At 39.5% G+C, this 21,927-nt stretch overlaps 1 protein-coding gene across 10 annotated transcripts in view; it reads right to left on the bottom strand.

Moving 5' to 3' along the window:
• AFAP1 (actin filament associated protein 1) overlaps positions 1 to 9,093 on the bottom strand; it is a 62,837-nt gene extending 53,744 nt beyond the window's left edge. For 4 of the 10 annotated variants that reach the window (XM_058177988.1, XM_058177990.1, XM_058177993.1 and 1 more), the window contains exon 1: positions 8,654 to 8,884. In XM_058177988.1, coding sequence (XP_058033971.1) covers positions 8,654 to 8,798 — 145 coding nt within the window. In that variant the 5' untranslated portion in view covers positions 8,799 to 8,884. The other 6 variants (XR_009154546.1, XM_058177994.1, XM_058177991.1 and 3 more) reach the window with 5 other exon arrangements.
• Positions 9,094 to 21,927: the final 12,834 nt, after the last annotated feature.

Genomic DNA, 21,927 nt, shown 5'->3' with positions numbered 1-21,927 from the left:
CCAAAGCCAACCTCTGGATATGATGCTGAGCACCGGCACTCAACTTCTTTGGTCAACCATGGTGAGGCCTGTCCTGTATGGAACCTGTCCTGTTAAACCGCTGTATGGTCTTGGCCACCGTGCTGCAGCACAGTTTCAGGGTCTTGGCAATCTTCTTATAGCCTAGGCCAGTGATAGCTAACCTTTTTGTCATGTGCCAAAAGTGCGTGCATAATGCAATGTGTGCTCCCCTGCACATGCGTGTATGACCCCCCCATGAATGTGTCCCCTGCAAGGGGGTGGATATCGCAGGCTGCATGCGGGCATTGATGGCATGGCCAGTGCACATGCGCACTAAGAGGAGCTGCCCACTGGGTATGCGCACATCAGGAAATGAACTACCAGTTTCTGGCACATGCATGCGCACCGGCCAGCTAGTCTTCTGGTTACTGGCGCACATGTTTGTGTGACGATCAGCTGGCCGACTGATCTTCCAGTTTCAGACACTGCCACACGCATGAAGGCCAACTGATTATTGTGCATGCATGTGCACCAGTAACCAGAAGCCTAGCTGGCTGGTGCACATGCATGCACCAGAAACCCAGAAAAGGAATGTGCGACACCGCGCATGCCAGGCAACATGGCTCTGCATGCCACTTTGGGCACGTGTGCCATAGTTTTGCCATCATGGGCCTAGGCCATCTTTATGTAGAGCAACAATTCATTTTTTCAGATCCTCAGAGAGTTCATTGCCATGAAGTGCCATGTTAAACTTCCAGTGACCATTATGAGAGAGTAAGAGTAATAACACCAAATTTAACACACCTGAGACCTTGTAACACTAACATGTCACATGACACCAGGGAGGGAAAATGGCTAATTGGGCCCCATTTGGACATTATCACTTAGGGGTGTACTCACTTTTGTTGCCACCAGTTTAGACATTAATGGCTGTGTGTTGCGTTATTTTGAGGGGACAGCACATTTACACTGTTATACAAGCTGTATACTCACTACTTTACATTGTAGCCAAGTGTCATTTCTTCAGTGTTGTCACATGAAAAGATACACTTAAACGTTTACAAAATGTGAGGGGGTGTACTCACTTCCGTGACATACTATAAATCCCTTTTCATGGTTTGAAATAGTGTACTAGGTGCACCTCTTCCAAAGTTTAAGCCATTTTGAGCCATTTTTATACATGAAAATTATTTGCTAAATGTGTGTTCTGTAAATGATACTTTCCATTTAAAATTTAGGACGTTGCAGACTAAAAGACAGATTCAGCACAAATGTGTTTGCCTTTTTTGGAACCCATAGAAGGGCGTGTCTCTCTGATCCTGTGCTTACTTTGGAGTCCCTTGGGGAGCTGAAAGAAGTCCTATTGTTTAAACAACTGTAACCACAGCTAAGTGTGAGGTCAGAGAAATAGCCTGTCTTTTTCAGACTCAAAAGAAAGCCAGAGGCTTCTGCCAGAATAAGCATGCTTGCCAAGTGCAAGCAAAATTGAATATTCCTGCCAATTCATTTGGGATTTTATCTGTATTGTTCATAAATGTGAATGACCTAATAAGGACTGCCCCCTCTTTTAAAGTTTCAATTACAGATCCCAGCTGGAAATGTATCTTCTTCAGACACAGTTCCTCTTCTGATTTAACTCACTCTTGCAACAGATCAAGCACATAACTTACTCAGCTCATAGCTGAGCAAATGAATATTAATTCTATTGAAAACTAGGTTCCGCTCCTAATTTTTTTTGACAAAGTTGTCTTTGAAGCAGTTAACACTTCAATGAAAACAAACTCTCCTGAAAATAAAATATCTCAGTTCTGAGTTTAGTAAAATTATTTTCAAATATAGTTTGAAAAGCAGAACTAATTCTAAAAGTACCACATCTATTTTTTGCAACAAGGTGTTGTAATTGTTAAGCCTGTACATTCTCCAAAAATAATTTGAAATAAGTACTTTGGAATTTGCTACACCTCTTCAACAGCCTACCTTTTTTCTCCAGTGAGTCTATTAAAAGATGTGATAGCATTAATACTTTAACTCAATAATGTGATTTTTAAAGCAGTTGCATCCTTTTTTCAATCACGGAAATCTAAGAAAAAACAGTCTGCTTTATCAAATATATGATATGGCTCTCTAAGGGCTGAAGCACATTTTCCTAAGCATTTCTGAAACATGCATACTTCTAATTAAGAAGCAGCATTAATAATTATATCTTCTTTCTCAGATGATAGGAAGATGTAAGATAAATTAAAAAGGAATACTGAAAATGAAAAATGAAAAGCTCTTCTTCCTCTTTATTGACTGAGATAACTGTCATTTGCCAAGAATGTGGGGTAGCCCTCCTGTTGACCTCAGATTTGTTATATTGTATCTAATTCTAATCCAACGAAGGGACATATATTTTAAAAAGCTATCCACTTTCAGATACTAATAATGAAAATATATGAACACTTAATATGCATAGGATTATCAAAGCATCAATGCAGCATTGTTGGAAATCATCAGAATTAATACATAATCTCCCCAGATTATAAAAATCATAAAATTGCTAAGTAAATAAAATATTAGTATAATTTGTCTCACAGCACAATGTGTTATGCTATTTCTGCCTATATTTTTGTTTATTTCTATGGTGAATACTTTTTAACATAACATTATGGAAGCAAAAATATCTATCCTTCATAAAAAAAAAATATTTTCTCAGTTGTTTATTCTTTTTACAAAGGTAGATATGTTTTCTTCCATCATGTTATTTAATAAAGTGTTTGCCATAGAAATAAATAAAAATATAACCAATATTACAAGATAATAGCCAATTATAGAATAACTGTTTGGTGCTATCGTTAGGAATCAGGCTAGAAACCAGGCGGCTATAAATTCTAGTCCTGCCATAAGTACAAAGCCACTTGGACCAGTCACTCTCTCTCAGCCCTAGAAAAGAGGCAATGGCACTTTTGAAATCTTGCTAAGAAAACTACAGGGACTTGTCCAGACAATCACCTGGAGTCAACATTGATTAGATGGCACTCATAACCCTCAAATAACAGCTCAAACATTGCTAGTATATTAAAAGTATTGTCCTTTTTGTTGACTAAACCTCTCAGTGGCAACCAAATATAAAAGATCCTGCAGAGGAACATTTTAATGAAATTACTATATTTGTATGTAAAACAGCCGAAATTAAAGATAAAAAATGTGCGATAAAGAAATGAAGGTCTTGACTTCCGGATGGCGCCACCTTTCTCCCTGGGTGCTAATTTATGGCACTCCGCACTGGATATGGTAAACGCCGGTGAAAACAGCAACGAACAGCTGTTCCCGGCTTCAATTTCCCTCTCTGGTTGAAAGAGAGAGAAAGAGCAGGGGGGGGGAGAGTGGTAGATTCCCCTAGGGGCTTTGTTTTTGTTATGCAAAGTCCCGAAAGGTCGAATCCCATTGAATCCTCCCTTAATCTCCAGTATTCACTGCGCTCCTGCAAAAGCAGGAAAAGAGGAAGGTGTCCACTTCTGCTAACAATTGATTTCTTTTTGTGGATTTCTATAAGCAGACAGAAGAAGCATGAGTGAACAATTATTGGTTTGCAAGTATTTTTGATTTCCTGACTTCCACCTTTTTTAAAAAGAGAAATTTTCCCCCCCTTCTTTTAATTGTTTAAAATGGCGTTTGAGAGCAACTGAAAGCAGAGCGATAAATGAAAGGGAGCCTTGCTGCGGAATCGAAACTGAATGGAGATTTTATCTTATTGTGTTGGACTGTGGATTGTTGGATTATATTACGTTGTTTAAGTATTTCACAAGCAGGAACTTTGTCATGAAGGTACTTTCAGAAGAATGGATTCGTGACTTTATACAGGATTACACAGAAAGAATGTATTTAATTATTCAAAAATATGAATTGATAAAAAATGGGGACATTTTGGATGAGAGCTTGGAAGAAATTAACCAGTGCAATCAGGACTTGGAAAATGGAATGGAGGAGATACAAACAAAAGTGGATAAATATGAAGATATGATCGTGAATAAACAAGTTGATGTAAAGAAGTTTTCTTTAAATAGTTTGGATGAAATGCCTGAATTTGTGCTACAGGAGGCTGTCTCCCGAACCGAAAAAACTCACAGGGTTAATGCTTTTCAAGAGTTCTCTTTTTGGACTGATGGAATATACGGCAATAATTTGTGGATTCCTGGACATAAGGAACTACTAGGAAATATTGTGACTGACTTTTCAAAAGGAGTAATGAAGGAAAGACAGAGATTAATGCATCAAAAAAAATGGCAAGAGTATTATCCTTGAAACAAGTTTTTTTTGAAATATTAACAGACAAAAATATTAGTGTCCCGGAAAGACAATATGTGAGGAAGATTTGGAAGAAATGGGTTGATTATATGTTTTATATCTATCATAAAAGACTAGATATTTGGATCTATACTGGATTTTGACGAGGAAGGACTAAAGTTGAATAGATATTGTAATTTTCTGTATTGAAATTTTATAATGTGTTGCACTGAATTTTAAATAGAATATTCTCGAAAGATCTTATGTAAGAAAGACCTGGGGGGAAAATTATATGGTTATAGAAGCTATAAGGGAGATATTCTCTGAATTGGATTGGATTTTTATGCTTTAGCTGGTTTTAAATACTTTAGGATTAATTTGTTCTATTGATTTATATATTTTATTACTGTTAATTGTTAATTTTTAAAAAAATTTTTTGAAGGATTTTGGTTATGTTAGGAGGAAGTCAGAGTTAGAGAGGGAAAATTGGTATAATAGTTTTGGGGAAAAATTTTCTTAGCATATGTTTGTTTTATTTTTAACTATACCTTGTGCTTGTTCCGGGAAGTCAGGGGGGAGGGGGGAGGGTATTAGTGAAGGGAGGGGGGTTGGGGGGAAAGGGGGGATTTTTTTTTTGTAAAACTTTTTGAATAATAAAAAAAAAAGAAATGAAGGTCTTATTGCCTAAAGAAAGCATCACCAAGAGAACTGCTTTGATTTTGAAAGTGGTGAGTATCAGTAAATAATCCTTGAACATCATAGTTCCTTTTTTTCCAAGGACTGTGACTTTTCTGGTCATAGATTTTGAATGGGGTTTTGAAGTTACTATGGGTACTCCCATAAATGAACAAAAATGTAATTGATATGCTGATCATTTACAGATAATTCAACTCCTTCAGTCAATAATTCAAATTTTACCCCTAAATAACAAACTGATGGTTTCCAGAACACTCTGAATAATTGATGTGATGTAATTTTTTTTATTGTTTTATTTACAAGAATTTACAAATCAAAATGTTGATTGGTCCATCTGTGCTATCTACAATACCATCATCGGTGCCCATGCTTTCATTATCTGCAAGTGAGACTATACAGGGATCTAGATTGTCAGGTTAGTAAAGGAAGACTAGAGACTGGTAGCTTGACACTACAGAGCTTGGGTCAGAAAAGGAAAAATTCAAACTGAGACTTGAAGGATGATACAAATATGAAAAAAATATTTAGTTTTGTTCAAAAGAGGAAAAGAAAAGAATCATATACCAGCTGTTCAATGAAGTTGACTGGCACACTGGTAAGTAACAGCAAAGGAAAGTTAAATCTACTCATATCTGATTCACTCAAGTATGTAAACTGTGAATATCAGAAAACTATGGAGATCAAGATAAAGAAACAGAGATGTGATCCCATGGCTATAATTGGAGTGCTTGACTTGCAATTATGAGATTGCAGCAAATTGCAGTTATGTGATCACACTTTCCAATATTCCATGCCAGCTTCCCACAAGCAATGTCAATGTGGAAGCAGCAGGAAGTCAGGATCACAAAATCCTCACTCAACAATCCAAACAGTCCTTAACAATGGTAACCAGGGCTGCTGGGATTATTGTTGCTAAGCAAAATGGTCATTTGATGTGGCATTATCAATGTATCACTTAGCAAGAATAATTCAGAGTAATTCCAATCCCAATTGCCACTGTAACCCAAGGAGTACTTACATGTATTCAACCTGCTGCAGCAAAAATACTCTTCAATTACAAATGAATGTAACATCATAACAACTTTTAACATTAAGTTGAATCATTATGACTATTGATTTACATTTGTTTGAATAAAAAGAATCTAATCTGACCAATTTGGTTAAAAGTAGAAAAAACTGATGAATATTTAAAAGAGAATAAAAATCAGGTTCTTGGTAGGTAGAAACTTGCCCATGTATTCCTACATGATCCTTAAATAATATCCCAATTTACAATTATTTCTCTTATTTGCACTACACAATTGTTTCCAGATTTGAGGGTGATACAAGTATATTTTATGTTATTTTTTAAGGGATGTTAACTCTTCACTCACATTCTGGGTTTCAAAATACCTTTATTAAGCCATACTGGCAGCACAGAAGCTTCCAGCCTAATATGGCTTCCAAAGCTGTCTTGAGATGGGACGGTTGGCGATTGGAGCCTGTGATTGACTGCGTGAGGGGATGGTTTTGGGGGGTTTGATTCACTGAGGGAAAACCCAGACCTCTCAGATTTGGGTTTTTTCAGATGTGCCAGTTTATCTATCCTAGTAAATAGAACTTTGAAAGATGCTTGCTTCAGAGTTTTTACTTGGAGTTGGTTTTTTTTTTTTTCTGGGACATTGACATATACAAATGTGCAAAGTTTGACTTAGCTTGCTGTTCTACTGTTGCATGGTAATTTTTTGGATAACAGATTTTCTATAACAATTTATTTTCCTTTTGTTTGTAATGGAGGTTAAAGTCTATATAGGTAATCCTCAACTTATGACTCCAACTGGGAACAGAATTTCCATTGCTAAGCAAGATGGTTGTTAAATGAGTTGCACCCAATTTTATGACCTTTTTGCCATGATAGTTAAGCGAATCACTGCAGCCAAATGGGAAGGTCACAAAATGATTGCAGTGTCCACCTGATCCAGGGACACTGCAATAATTTTAAATAGATGCAGATTCCAAAGTGCTCAAATTTTGCTCTGCTGACAGTGGGGATGCTGTGAAAGTTATAAGTTTGAGGACCAGTCATAAGTCACTTTTTTCAGTGCTGTTGTAACTTCAAGGGTGACTAAACAAACGGTTGAAAGTTGAGGACTACCTGTAATAAAGAAAGTTCAGCTTCAAAGATATGTGTGTAAGTTGAGATCAATTATTTAATTTTTAGCACAGATCATGTAAGTTAAATGAATGTAACGGGTTTCTACTTATTAGGCTTCTCTCTTCATTTGATTCACTGTAATATTTTTATTCAATTGTTTTTACTAGGGATGTTATCTTGAATTACTCCGTTTATTATTGCCTTTTGAAAAGGAAATTCATTTGTTCCCTTTAGGTTGAAAGTATTCCCTTTAATTGGGAACCAATACAAATTGAATGGAATTTGAGGAATAGGAAATCCTACTAAAATTTTATTCTGTTACAGTAATCTCAGATATTGCAGGTACTTTACATACTATAAAACAAATACCTTTTGTTGCTATTGTCTAGTTTTTTAGACTATGGATGTAGAATGTTTCCTATATATCTGCCTACCCTGTCCATTCCTACCCCTGATTATATTTATTTATTAGACTAGTGTTGCTACTTTGTTCTTCAACTAATTTTTACAAAATGTTAATATAGTGTATCACATTAAAGCCAAAAATTAAAATAAATTTTCCCAGAAAAGGTCAACATTTGATCTGAATTAATTTTACCATACTACATTATGAAAGCTATGATTTTTATTAGTACAAAAACTACAACAATAATGCATAGCAGTTTTTAGCACAAGCTAGCAATTCTTTGAAAGTATTTAAATAATTGTAAAGGTTTTCAACCAGTTTTTAAAAGAAGTTAACAGTATTTCTTTTTCTAGTATGCTGAATTCTTACTTATTTCAAACATACACAGGACTGTTCGACTTACATCTATTTTTGACTAAAGTTGCATAAATACGCCCCTTTCCACGTCTACCAATGTAATTAACAGCAAGCTTTTGTTTTCTCTATTCAACATTTGCCGTAAACAGACCAAGGAGACCTATATTTTGCGGCTCTTAATTATGAATCCGAGTATGCTACATTACCGTACAAGCGTGTAACGCAGAGATTTGTGCAACGTATCCTAGACACTCAACACAAAGCCGGAGCATCGGTACCATCCTACTGAAGTCTGAAGACCGCTACTTGCAAACAGTTTCTCCCTAAACCTCTCCCGCTTCAAAGCACCCTCTTCCCGGCCGCTCGGAAGTTCCCCTCCAGGGACAATTTCGTATTTCCTTGGTCGGTCAGCCTTCCAAATCCCCCGCCAGCCAATCCAACCTACCAGGGCAAGAGGCGGGAGGCTTTCTTAGGCCTGGAGAATTTAGCAAAGAGCCTTCCGCGCCCAGTCTGGAACGGTTACATGATGCAATCTCCCTCGCAGGCCGAAAGGCAAGATTTTGGGCAAACCCCATCTTGCTTTCGGCCCGCATCCCAGAGACTCAGCGCCACAAGCGGGCAGCCTTCGACCTCGGGGGTCTCGTCAGGGCATTCAGAAGTAAGGCGGCCGTCAGAGGCTGCCTTTTGTCTCCGGGCTGGAAGGTTCCCGGGCAGCAGCTCCCCCCACCTCCTTTCTTGCTCGACCAGGACTTGAGGGAGCGGACGCGCTGAAGTCGGAGCGCGCAAGCCCTTACCTGGTGCCTGTCTCGCGCCGCTGCCGTAGCCCGGGACGAGGCAAAATGGAATAAAGGCAGCGCCGGGTCTCCCCGCCTCGGCAATATCACCCAGGGTCGGGGAGCGGGACCAAGCGGGTCCCCCCACCCCGAGTGAAAGCTGCATGAGCCAATGGCCAAGCTAAATTGAGGGAGGGGCGGGGCCGAGAGAACAAAGGAGGGAGGGGGCAGCCCTGAAGAAAAAGTGGTGGTGGGTCTTCGGTACAGCCCACCTCCATCCACACGGAGACTGGATACGCCCTCCAAGCGCTAGACGTTGCCTGGGATGCGGCCGCCGCGCCGCGCCCCCTCCTCAAGGCGAGGGGGGCTCCTAACCCCTACAACGGGCCCAGGAAGCCGGGAACGAGACACAAGCATGGCTTCGAAACTCAGGAAGTCCTGGCGTCTCCAGTGGTTTTCGCTTAGTTAGAAGCTGCTGCGCTGCCTTGACTTGCAGCATGATCCGAAACTGAGATGGGAGCCAGAAATTCAGCCAGAGTAAATGTTGGGAGAAGAGGTTGCCTTTCAGTCTCGCTGCTGAGATGACAGAAGTAATGTAAAAAATCGAGAAACTATTCCAAGTACTGATCGGCCGCCTCTCTATTTGTCCAAAGCTTCCAAACCTTTTCTCAGATGTGGGTTACATATCTGCCCCCTTTCACCTACACAACTTATCAAATCCCTCCTTGATTTAAATGTGTCCTAAATGAAGTAGCACCAGGATTTTCCTGCTTGCTCAAAGCCTCGTTTAGGCAGAAATGTTTGATTTTTATTTTATTTTATTTTTAAGAATTTTATGTTCTTGCCTGAGGAAGTTAGGTAAAACAAAGGATTTCTTCACTAGCAGCTGCTTTCTAGTTCCCCTACCCCGTTTACCCACCATCATTAAAAAACTACACCTTTTGATACATTTGTCTTTAGTGTGGAAATGGCTGGCTAAAGCCTTAGGGTAAGGAGGAATGGGCAAGGCTGTTCTGTTGCCATCAATGGAATAGCAACCTCTGCAATTCAGGTATGTATCTTCCAAAGATGCTGAGTGATAGTGAAGCATGAACCTCTAGTTCCTCCAATAGGTGTTGTCAATGTACATTCATGTTGTAAATTTCAGATGAAATATGACTTGCTATATCCTTAAAAAAAGTTAAAGAGTAGGGTATGAATCTAGTAAATTCCTTCACCCTCATCCTACAGATATTTGCCACTATTACATATTCAATAAATATATAAAATTGACTAGAAAGAAAGCTGGCATATGAAAGAGGAATTTATTATAAAAAGCATTATTTTGTATACTACAGAAAATACAACTATAATAAAAGTAAACATTTTGATAACCCATCAATAGTGGAGATTTTGGGGTGAAAAGAAAACGGAAGTTCTATCTTTGAGGCAGTGGTGAAATTCAATTTTTTTTACTACCAGTTCTGTGGCGTGGCTTGGTGGATGTGGTATGGCTTGGCGGGCATGGCTTGGTGGGCATGGTAGGGCAAGGATACTGGAAAATCTCCATTCCCACCCCACTCTGGGGCCAGCCAGAGGTGGCATTTGCCAATTCTCCGAACTACTCAAAATTTCTGCTACCGGTTCTCCAGAACCTGTCAGAACCTGCTGGATTTTACCCCTGCTTTGAGGCGAGGGGAAATCACAGAAATATGTATGATGTAATAGAGAGCTGAACAGTGAAGCAGGGCCTAAAGATGAAAAATTTAGATGTAAACAGTCACAAAGCTCTTCTAATCACACTTGAGAGAAGACTAATCCATACAATTACCTCACTATGTCATCATTCATCCTCCATTTCAAGACCACAGGTCTGGAAAACTTATACCAGGGTTAGCCTAACCCTAACCCTGACCCTGACTGCTCTTTAGAAGGCCAGATCCTGAAGATGAAACTGAAATACTTTGGCCACCTAATGAGAAAGAAGGACTCACTGGAGAAGAGCCTAATGCTGGGAAAGATTGAGGGCAAAAGAAGAAAGGGACGACAGAGAACGAGGTGGCTGGATGGAGTCACTGAAGCAGTAGGCATGAGTTTAAATGGACTCCAGAGGATGGTAGAGGACAGGAAGGCCTGGAGGAACGTTGTCCATGGGGTCGCGATGGGTCGGACATGACTTCGCAACTAACAACAACAACAAGCCTACAATAGAGGTGTCCTTGAGAATGGTTCTTGTCTTCCACAGCAAAAGTGGGGTTTTCTTCAAACATACACCTCAAGTCTCACAGGAGTTTAACCCCATATAGCCAATTGAACTGCTACTTTAAGTTTCTCATCCAATTCTCCTCTCCCAAGAGGCGATCTGGAAGAGGAAATTCCATGCAAATGGCTATTTCACTGAGTTATATGATTGGGAAAGTTATGCAGCCAAGCTTTCTTCCTGCTTTCCTTTTTCATTATTTTTCACCCTATGCTTGTGTGTGATGTGCATCTTCTCTTGAACAAAGGCAACAAGAGCATTGGATCATGCAAATTCATATCTACATCAAGAGACAATGATTGTTGGTCACCCAACCTTCAGTTGTCTGGAGATTCTCGGTCATCTATGTCATGGTTGTCCAAAAGATGCTTTTTCAAAAGGCAACTGGACTTCCTTTGTTTTTTCTCTTGAAGGCATTTGGCTTCTTATCTTCAGTTAATTGAAGGGGTATTTGTCAGAGAGGAACTGCTGGGATGACAATGAGACAGTGCTGGAGACAGTGCAGCTGTTGCCATGTGTCACCCCCCCTCACAGGCAACAACATATTTTAAATGGCAACAGTAGAAACAGTAGAAATATTAACCTTGTGCACTCGGGGCTGCTATGTTCAATGGGTGATTGTTGACCAATTATATGACTTTACTAGCTGGATCCCCGTGCTTTGCTACAAAACTATGTGATCGGGCTTGATAAATCAAGCTTGAATCCTCCCCTATCCTATCCCCTTCTCTCCCTCAGCTTTGCCCTACAGAAATATCTCCTATTCTACCCCCTTCTCTCCCTCAGGCTTTCTAGTCCCTTCTCTCCATGAAGCTTGCCCCACAGAAACATGTCCTATGCTAATCCCATTCTTTCCAGGGTTATTTTTAAGTTGGGAGGGGGAGTAGAATGTCTAACTAATTAGCATCAAAGCATATTATAATAATATAGGAAATACTAATGCTCTGATGGTCATTTTGAAAAATCCTTTCTTAGTGAGCACCTAGAAGCCAAGAGGAACATACGTGGCAAATTTCAAGATTGTAGGCTTTATGGTTCTGGAGATTTCATGATTAATGCGTGAGTGGTTTTCACTTTTATATATATATATAGATTGGTAGCAATTCGTAGATCCCAATCTGTGCCTGTTTAAAAACCTTATACTTCGGCTGTTGCAAACAGTGGAAGTGTTGGCAGTTTCAGCAATAAACTCCTTCAGCAATATAATTTGTTTCTCTTCTGTATGGTGAATAAAAAACTCCTCTCAGTGAAGGGCTACTGCCACTTCTTTCTACACAACTTTGCCAACCAGACATTGCTGCAAGATTGTTTATGTGTGAGATGAAAAAAGAATCACATGAGGAAAAGTGGGAGGAAGGGAACAAAGAAGTTTAAAGGCACCTTGCATTGCATGGGAGGAAAAGACAGAGATGGTGAATTCTGAAGCATTTTGATGACAGAAGTGCATAGCTTTCAATATGGGAGAACTCCAGGCAGTAATGTAGACAAATGCTTTGTCTGTTCCTCTAACTTCTGCCTGGTCCAATGCCATGATGAAAGTATCTCTCCTTGAAGAAGAACATGGTAAACACCCCAGTCCTGGATCCATCTGTGAGCACACAGATGTTTACTCCTTATGCATTGCGCAGATCTTAGCGTGTGATAAACTTATGTGTCCTTTTTAAACCTAATCTCTGATACTACAGACTGCCACTGTTGAACTGGTGGTGTTCTGTATCTGCATGAGTCTGATCCCAGCATGCAATAAAAGCTTATGTGTGAGCTTTTTATCCTGCCTGTTTTGATCCTGAGCAGTGAGTTGAGAGTGGTGACACCTGCTATTCTTCTTTGAGCAGTCATTGCTCATATGCACTACTGGTAGGTTCATGCAGAGAGGTGGTCATGCAACCAGCAATGTGTTGTTTTCTGAGCAAATACATACTTCTCACACATAGCTGCATCTAAGTGGAGAAGAGTGGCACTCCCTTTGTCCACCCCTAGAACCTATTTGGCTATTTTCAAAGTGCACTCATGCAATTATGACTGTTAAAATAACTGCTTCACTGGACCCTCCAGGTGGATCAACAGAACGGATTGTCAGAGTTTAGAGTTTTATCTGGGTTGCTTTATACACTTTGTTTTATTATAGTAATACAAGCTACCAAACCCCAGATATATTAACCGTCAGGAATTGCCTGGAGTGCAAACAGTTTATATGTACAATCCAGAATTACATTCCTGACAGAAATGCACCCTCTGCACTGAGATGAATTGTATTTCATGCTTTCAGAGTATGCATCACACACTTTCATACAACAGCTTTTTAACTTGCTTTCTTGTCTTTCAATCCTTGCCTCTAGCTGGCATTAAATACTTCTCCTGTCCTCCTCCTCCTCTTTGTTTTGCCCCTACAGAAGCACACTAATATAAGGCCAGGCGAGAATGACCCTCAACATCGCCCTTTTGCTTTCTGTATCGAAAGGAGGATGATATTTCAGGTCTTTTGATTCATGCTTCAGTACTGTAACTACAACTACTCTGATGCAGCATAAGGGGAGGGAAGTGTATAAACTGGGATAGCATAGCAACACATAGTCATGAGAACAGGACATGAAGGAGATAGATCAGCCAAGTAAAACACCTCCCAATGTGATCTCCCGCTAGCCACAGACGTCTTCCCTATGTCATGGAACCACAAGGACTGGTGTTTAAGTTACAGCCTCCCTGTCATGTTGTGTCCACTCCAGGAACATCTGCAAGAAGAACTCAGTTTCCTGTGTCTGCCAGATGTGACCCAACCCTAGCAGCCAGCATCCATGGGAACCTCAGAGCAGGATGAGTGTTGGTCTCTGGTAAATTGGCTGACAAAGGGGCACAGCAACCCCTGGTGAAACCCTTTTGTAACAGCAAGTAAAGATTATGAAGTGGATTGGAAGGGATTTATACAATCATTGTCTTATTTATCAAAAAATGTGAACTCCCATGTTTTTAAAGATGAAATCATAGGGAGAGGTATCTGTCTAATTGGATAGTCCTTGCATTTCTGAATTTATTGGTCCAGCATTGCAAAATGTTTGCGCTACAGTGCTCTAATGAAATCAAAAACATAGCTACTGCCAGCAAACATTCTTTTCATGGGTTGCAAATTGGTTGATAAACGTTTAAAGGTCTCAAGGATGTTTCTCATAAGCACAAAGAAAATTGAGTAGGTTGAGTTTGGGATCACAAAAAAGTTCACAAGTATAGCTGTTGTACTATTCTTTCTTTTCTTCCTTTAATCATATCAAATATCCTGTCTTAAATTATAATAGTAATACATATTTGGGAAAGAATACATCCTTTAAATAAATAAGGACTTGGAACTGCCAACCAATAATTTATGAGTCTGAAATCAATAAGTAAAAATAATAAATTGTTAATATGTTCTTATTGTATTGTCGTAAAAATAGTAGTTTTACTTCAGCTGCTACATGGTGCCCAGTTTAGGCCCATGTAACCCCTTAGATCCCTTAAAAAAAGTTAAGACCAATTTTCTCCAGAACATACTATTTTAAGTCCCCTGTTGTGCCTCAAACCCTTTTATTTAGAAGTTGTGGATTCTGCATCACTGAAGAGATTGGACAGCCATTTGTCTGAAATGATATAGGGTCTCCTGCTTTAGACTAGAAGACTTACAAGCAGGGGTGAAATTCATCAGGTTCTGACAGGTTCTGGAGAACCAGTAGCAGAAATTTTGAGTAGTTTGGAGAACTGGCAAATACCACCTCTGGCTGGCCCCAGAGTGGGTGGGAATGGAGATTTTACAATATCCTTCCCTTGGAGTGGGTGGGAATAGAATAGAATAGAATAGAATAGAATAGAATAGAATAGAATAGAATTATTATTATCCTTCCCCTGCCATGCCCACCAAGCCATGCCCACCAAGCCACGCTCACAGAACCGGAAGTAAAAAAAATTTGAATTCCACCACTGCTCTTAAGGTCTCTTCCAACTCTATTACAGTATTCTGTTACTCTGAATCCATTTGACAAAAGTTACTTATGTTTATACAGTAAAAGCCAAAGAGTCTTCATCTTTCTAATGGATTAAGCAAAGGCTTCTCTGTTTCATAAGTTACATCCTGCAAAGATGTATATAATGTATATAGGGAACCCTGTGCCGGCAACCTTTAATTAGAACTTTTAGCTAAATGTCTTCATTGCTGGGCCACTATGAAGGGACTTGATCAGTTAAACCAAGACATCTGGTAATAATTTTATTCCATAGAGAGATTAAAGGCCAGTATAATCTGGTAGGTACAAGGCCAGGCATTGTTGTTTACCTACATAGACAATAAAGCATCCACCCACTTGATTGAACAGTGGCTGCTTATGTCCCTATCTGATGTTGTGATCCCCACATAATTATAAGTACTTTTGCTAGGCCATCTAGAAGTTGCAGTGGATTGAGGATATGAAAATCCAAAATGAGCTAAGACAGACAAGGATTTACTGGTCTTTAACAAATCCCCTAAGATACTTGCCTGCAGACTATCTACACTCATTTATTCCAAATTTCTTTGGGCATTCACCACAGCCTGTTACAATTTTTTTTCCTCAGTAATTTTAGAGGGAAGGTATAATAATACATCAACTCCTCAAAGAATATGTTCTTGTAAAGTGGGGAAGTTGAAACAATTCAACATGGTCTTTTAAGTTAAGTTAGATACGATTAATTCAGCTCTATTTAAAAGTTGACAAGGTCACTAAGATGGATTTTATATCCATTATCTGTTAGAATCCCTAAAATGACATATGCAGTTGCAAAATTATTTCATAAACTGGATTTCTATTCAGTAGCAGGGTGCAAACTCCCTATAATCTTTTACACAGATGCCATAATTTCATAAATCCTCATATGGCAGAAAAAAGCAACAGCAGCAATATATTTTGATACTGCAGACAAAACTACCTGGTTCTTTTGATAAATCTAAAATTCTGGTCTTTGTTAAGAGAGCTACTCAACTGTCCTGAAGAGTGGAAGGGCACAAATTAGAGCAGATTACTGCATTTAAATACATTGGGATGGTATTCTATTCTAAAAGGTACCTGGAAAATGCACCAGAATAATGTAGTACACCTTGCTCTTAGAACTACAAGTGCTATTAATTGCTTACTTTATATAAGCAAATTAATCCCAGTGGTGTTAAAACTTTTTGAGGCCATACAACTGGCCCAAATTCTTTATTAGGCACAAGTAGGAATTTACGGGAAGAAGAATGCCTTGCAAACAGTACAAAAACATTTTTCAGATCAAACTTTGCTGTTCCCAATGGAACAGCAAATGCCCAGCTAAGACTTGACACAAGAATGCCTCCAATATGGCTAAGGACTGGGAAGAGGATTACAAACTACTGCCTGAAAACCCAATTCTTTCCAGTTGGACTGACCCTTTTAGTTTTAATAGAAATTTCTCCCTGGAAACAGGCTGTGGAGAAGAATTTGGCCTTATATTGGCCTTCCTGTGCCATTCCTAAGGGTTTTTAAAGGATATTATCAAGCCAAACAACTGCTCACTCAAATAATGAAGGGAAGAGAGTTTCAGGCTGAAGTTAATGGGCTGCCCCAATGTGACAGAAATTGAACAAATAAAGGCTCTTGGAAACCAGAAAGATATCTATAAAATCTAATTTTCTCCAAGCTGAGATATACAGCTAGCTAAATATTTATTTCCTGTTTACTGAGTTTCAGTAAAATTAAATGGAAGTCGTAGACATTTCTCTGTTTTTGAGACCTACAAGTTTGCTCTCATAATAAATTTAGGCTAACATATACAATATACAACATATAAGGAATGCTGAGATGTTATAATAAATAAAAAAGAATGGAGTTTTGAAGCTTTTTCTGTTTTCAGATTTACAGATGAAAACATATACATATTACAAAGACCTGTAAAGCATCTCATAAAATAGATTATATTCCACCAAAATTTGTGATGGCATTCAGGCCAAAAAAAGAACCACAGCCTTTGGGAACAGAGTAATACAAATTTCTTAAATTTCTTACAATTTCTTAAAAAGAAGGAGAAATGAAATAGCTAGGAAAGATTTGGAAATACTTAATTACATTATTTGTTCAGCAGATGATTAAAAAAAAATTAAATGAATATGATTATATCATTTGCTCAGCAGAGGGCAGCAGAATAACAGAATGAAAAACCACAAATTTGGAAAAAAAAAACGATTTAAATTATTTTCCATCAAATCCTGACCTGTTCAGTAAGGGTTAAATTGAATTATTGAATTTATAATATTATTCAGATATGATATATAGAAGATAGATAGATGATAGACAGACAGACAGACAGACAGACAGACAGACAGACAGACAGACAGACAGATAGATAGATAGATCATATTGAATCATTGGAATAAAACTTTAAGATGCTTTAATTCAATATGAAAAATAGCTTCATGTTTAAACACTGTATTCTAAACAAATCATTTTTGTGTGTGTAGATGATCCCTTGCCACCATTTTTATTCATTCTTAGGTCTTTAATTGTCCCAATCACTTTCTCTTCAATCCTGTTCTCATCAATCCATCTGTTAGCTAACAATATCGCACACACACCCACACACACACACACACACTCATTCAGAATGCTGCACAAATCTTCCCAAAATACATATTTGGTTCTTCCATTTTCACCATTTACTGGAGCATAACATAATCATGAATTCCAACTCCGCTATATTTGGTTGTTAGGGTTTTCTCCCGTGTAAAATTAGAAGTGTCTTGGCGACGTGGCGACGAAGTCTTATTCGTCATCTTCAGGATTCAGCTTCGTGCTTCTGGGAGCAATGTGTGATTGCAGCTGTTTCTTCCTTTTTAACTGCTAGTGGGGGTTTGAACTGATTGGGTGGGAGCTTGGCTGTGCTCTGATTGGATGGAGGTTTTTTTGTGCTCTGATTGGCTGGGGGTGTGTCCTGTTTGGGTGGGGGTTTGGTTGTGCTCAGATTAGTCTGAGTTGCAGGGGGATTTGAGCTGGTGAGCTGCATTGCTGTTGTTTGGCTTCGTGTTTGTGGTCGTGCTACATCTTCATAGTGGGTGTCTGTCTGCTGTATGTATGGATTGGAGGGGTTTGAAATGGCTAATGTTGCAGCTGCGGTCTGGCTTCTGGTCCTTGGTCGTGCTTCCTGATCAGTGTGGGTTTGGGTCTGCTTTCTGGGTGGATGTGTGGTGGTGACATCCTGTGTGGACCTCGTGAGTGTGGGTCTGGTGTCATTCCTCGTGTTAGGGACTCGTTTGTCAATAAGGGCGGTTTCCAAATGGCTGGTAGGCGGGAGGTATCATCTCGTTTGTTCATGCTGTGTGGGCGTTTTTCTATCTCAATGGCTTCTCTGATTATTCTGTTGTTAAAGTGTTCAGTTTTGGCGATAGTTCTGGTCTTTTAAAAGTCAATATCATGTCCTGTGACTTTAAAGTGTTGGACCAGGGAAGAAGTTGGTTCCTCTTTTTTGACTGAGTTCTTGTGTTCTTCAATGCGTGCACTTATTCTTCTGTTGGTTTGTCCGATGTATGTGGTGGGGCAGGCGGTGCATGGGATTTCATATACTCCTTGATTTTCTAACTCAATTTTGTCTTTGGGGTTTCTTAGGATGGTGGATATTTTTTGGTTTGTGCAGAATGCTGTCTTGATGTTATGTTTGTGGAGGATCTTGCTGATTCTGTCTGTGGTGCCTTTTATATATGGGAGGAGGGCTGTGCCGTTTTCTTGTTCTCTGTCTTGGATTTTAGTGGGGGTTCTTTTTGGATTAGTTTGGTAATCTTATTTCTCTGGAATCCATTGGATGTTAGTACGTTTGTGAGAGTGTGTAGTTCGGTTTTTCGTCAGCTAAGCGTTTTGTTCTAGAGATGAGTGTCTTGGCTACGGAGTTGATCTGTGCTGGGTGGTGGTGTGAGAGTGCGTGCAGATAGCGGTTTGTGTGTGTTTTCTTCTGGTAGATGGTGTGTCCTAGGGAGCCATTGGGTTTCTTGTAGACTAAGACATCTAGGAAGGGAAGTTGATTGTTAACTTCTGTTTCCATGGTGAACTGTATTTTGGGGTGTAGGCTATTGAGGTGTGTGAGGAAGTTGTCAAGTGTTTCTTTCCCATGTGGCCAGATTATGAAGGTGTCGTCTACGTATCTGAGCCAGAGTTTGGGTTTGTGATCACATTTTTCTAGTGCTTGGGTTTCAAAGTGTTCCATGTAGAGGTTGGCAATGACAGGTGAGAGGGGTGATCCCATAGGTGCTCCTTCTATTTGTTTGTATTTTTGTCCGTTATAGATGAAATATGTGTTGGATAGGCAGTGGTTGGTCAGATCTAGGATGTGCTTGGGGGGGTTATATTTGTCAAGGCTTCTTTGATTGGCACTTGGGTGAAGAGGGATATGACATCAAAGCTCACGAGTAGGTCGCTGAGCTGTAAGTTTTGTTTCTTTATGATATCTATGAACTGGAATGAGTTTTTTACGTGTGAGGTGATGGATTCTGCATAGGGCTGTAGTTGTTTGGCGAGAAATTTGGCTAGGTTTTGTAGAGGTGAGCCTATGGAGCTGACTATGGGTCTGAGTGGGGTTCCTTCTTTGTGTATCTTGGGGAGGCCGTAGAGCTTAGGGCATCTGGATGATTTCTCTCTGGGAATGATTCTTTGTTGGATTTCTTCGCTGATGGGGGAGGCTTTTATTTTGGATCTAGTGGTTTTTTCTACCAGCAGACAAGGGCAACGCCACGGTGGTTATGAACACATCTGATTACCAAACCAAGTTAACCAACCTACTCCAAGACCCTGCATACAAGCCCCTAAAAACAGACCCCACCACCTACCTAGAAAAAAACCACTAGATCCAAAATAAAAGCCTCCCCCATCAGCGAAGAAATCCAACAAAGAAGGAACCCCACTTGACAAACGAGTCCCTAACATGAGGAATGACACCAGACCCACACTCACGAGGTCCACACAGGATGTCACCACCACACATCCACCCAGAAAGCAGACCCAAACCCACACTGATCAGGAAGCACGACCAAGGACCAGAAGCCAGACTGCAGCTGCAACATTAGCCATTTCAAACCCCTCCAATCCATACATACAGCAGACAGACACCCACTATGAAGATGTAGCACGACCACAAACACGAAGCCAAACAACAGCAATGCAGCTCACCAGCTCAAATCCCCCTGCAACTCAGACTAATCTGAGCACAACCAAACCCCCACCCAAACAGGACACACCCCCATCCAATCAGAGCACAAAAAAACCTCCATCCAATCAGAGCACAGCCAAGCTCCCACCCAATCAGTTCAAACCCCCACTAGCAGTTAAAAAGGAAGAAACAGCTGCAATCACACATTGCTCCCAGAAGCACGAAGCTGAAGCCTGAAGATGACGAATAAGACTTCGTCGAAACGTCACCAAGACACTTCTAATTTTACACGGGAGAAAACCCGAACAACCAAAGACCTACATACAAACACCTGTGAAAACCTCAGAAAACAAATATATATATATATATATATATATATATATATATATATATATATATATCCCTTTTATTCATAATGAAACCTACTTTTCTTTTTCCACATACTGTATATTCATCAGTTTTACTACAGGATCAACTCACCTTCATTCAGATCTGTTAATCCTACCTCATTCTCCTAGATTCAGTAATACACATTTTTTTTCTTGATTGGTTAATTTATGTAACATGAGGGAAAAGCAGAAAGACATACATATTTTACATGTTACATAGAAGAAAATAAGATTTTGTGGGCTATCATAAACTAGCATAGATCTTCTTATACACATCCTAAACAGAATACTCTGCTAAGGGTAAGGATGGTGCTGTTCAGGTTTGACATATTTTCTAAAGTTTGTCCCAAGTATAACTAAAGCTCAAGTATTTTCAGATTATTCAATGGAAGCTAGAATATCTACTCTAGAACCTTCTTTGCAAACCAACATATTGTTGCCAATATCCCATCAACTAAGAGGCATATGCAATATACTGACAACACTCAGGATATGCGAAGCAAAGATCAAGAAATCTAAAATGTATCCGCCTCATTAAAATGCTTTTGTTCCAATTGGATAACTGTGAGCAGAGCTGTGTTCTTTCCAAAACCTCCTGCCAGTTATTTAATTAAAATTGAACGCTACATCTCCCCTGTGCTGCAATATATATTTCTTCACTTTTCTAATTTTTTAGATAGAACTGGATCCATGCCAGAGAGAAATTGCTCTGCAGCCTCAGCTTTCTTAAATGTTTTTAGAATGTCCTTACACCAAACACAAAATACAGCTGGCTATTTAGTCCAATCCTTTTGTTCTCTGAGGAGCTCTTTGGTGGGAAAGAAGATGTGCTTGGCCTCCAATAATGATATTTTGAAGTCTGCTCAGGTAAACTCTTCAGGTCTGCTCTTTCATAGTAAATCTCAAGTATTTGACATTAAGTGGATGACGGTATCTAAACAGGTAAGTTAAAATAATAGTTAGAAAAAGACAAGTATGTAGCAGCTTGTGTGGTTCTTGTTCCTTGCCTCTCCTCTCCTCCCCTCTCCTCTCCTCCCCTCTCCTCTCCTTTTCTTTCTCCTGTTATAGAAGAGAGAAGTGAATTGGTGGCAGCAAAAAAGGCTTGTTGAGAGCATGCTGTCTAGTTCCCCCTTCCTCTCAAACAAATCCTTTCTTCCATTGCTTCCTATGCTTCCTAGTCTGGAGTTTACAGATGTGACATTCCCTCTTGCTATCACTCCCTGTCTCCAAAAAGAATTCAGTAAAAATTGGAGCCCTTGAACAAAAGAGTAGAGAAACCCTGGATTCCAACCAGGTATGAATAAAGGGATAAATAAATTGGTTTTACAATCCACTCTTTGGATTAAAAAGCAGAGAAATTAATTCTGTCAACCGGGAAGCATTTGCTACCCTGACATATGTGTCTTGAAAGAAAAAATGTTACATTTCTAGAAGCCACACAACATCAACCACCATCAGTAGACTAAAATTCATTTGCAAGGTTCGTGCCAGCTAATATTTGTTTTGGGATCATTATTCTC

Source organism: Ahaetulla prasina, chromosome 3 (genome assembly GCF_028640845.1).
Source record: "Ahaetulla prasina isolate Xishuangbanna chromosome 3, ASM2864084v1, whole genome shotgun sequence".
NCBI classification, from domain to species: domain Eukaryota; kingdom Metazoa; phylum Chordata; class Lepidosauria; order Squamata; family Colubridae; genus Ahaetulla; species Ahaetulla prasina.
The sequence above is the reverse complement of the archived record's forward strand: the minus strand, read 5'-3'. Positions and strand labels throughout refer to the sequence as shown.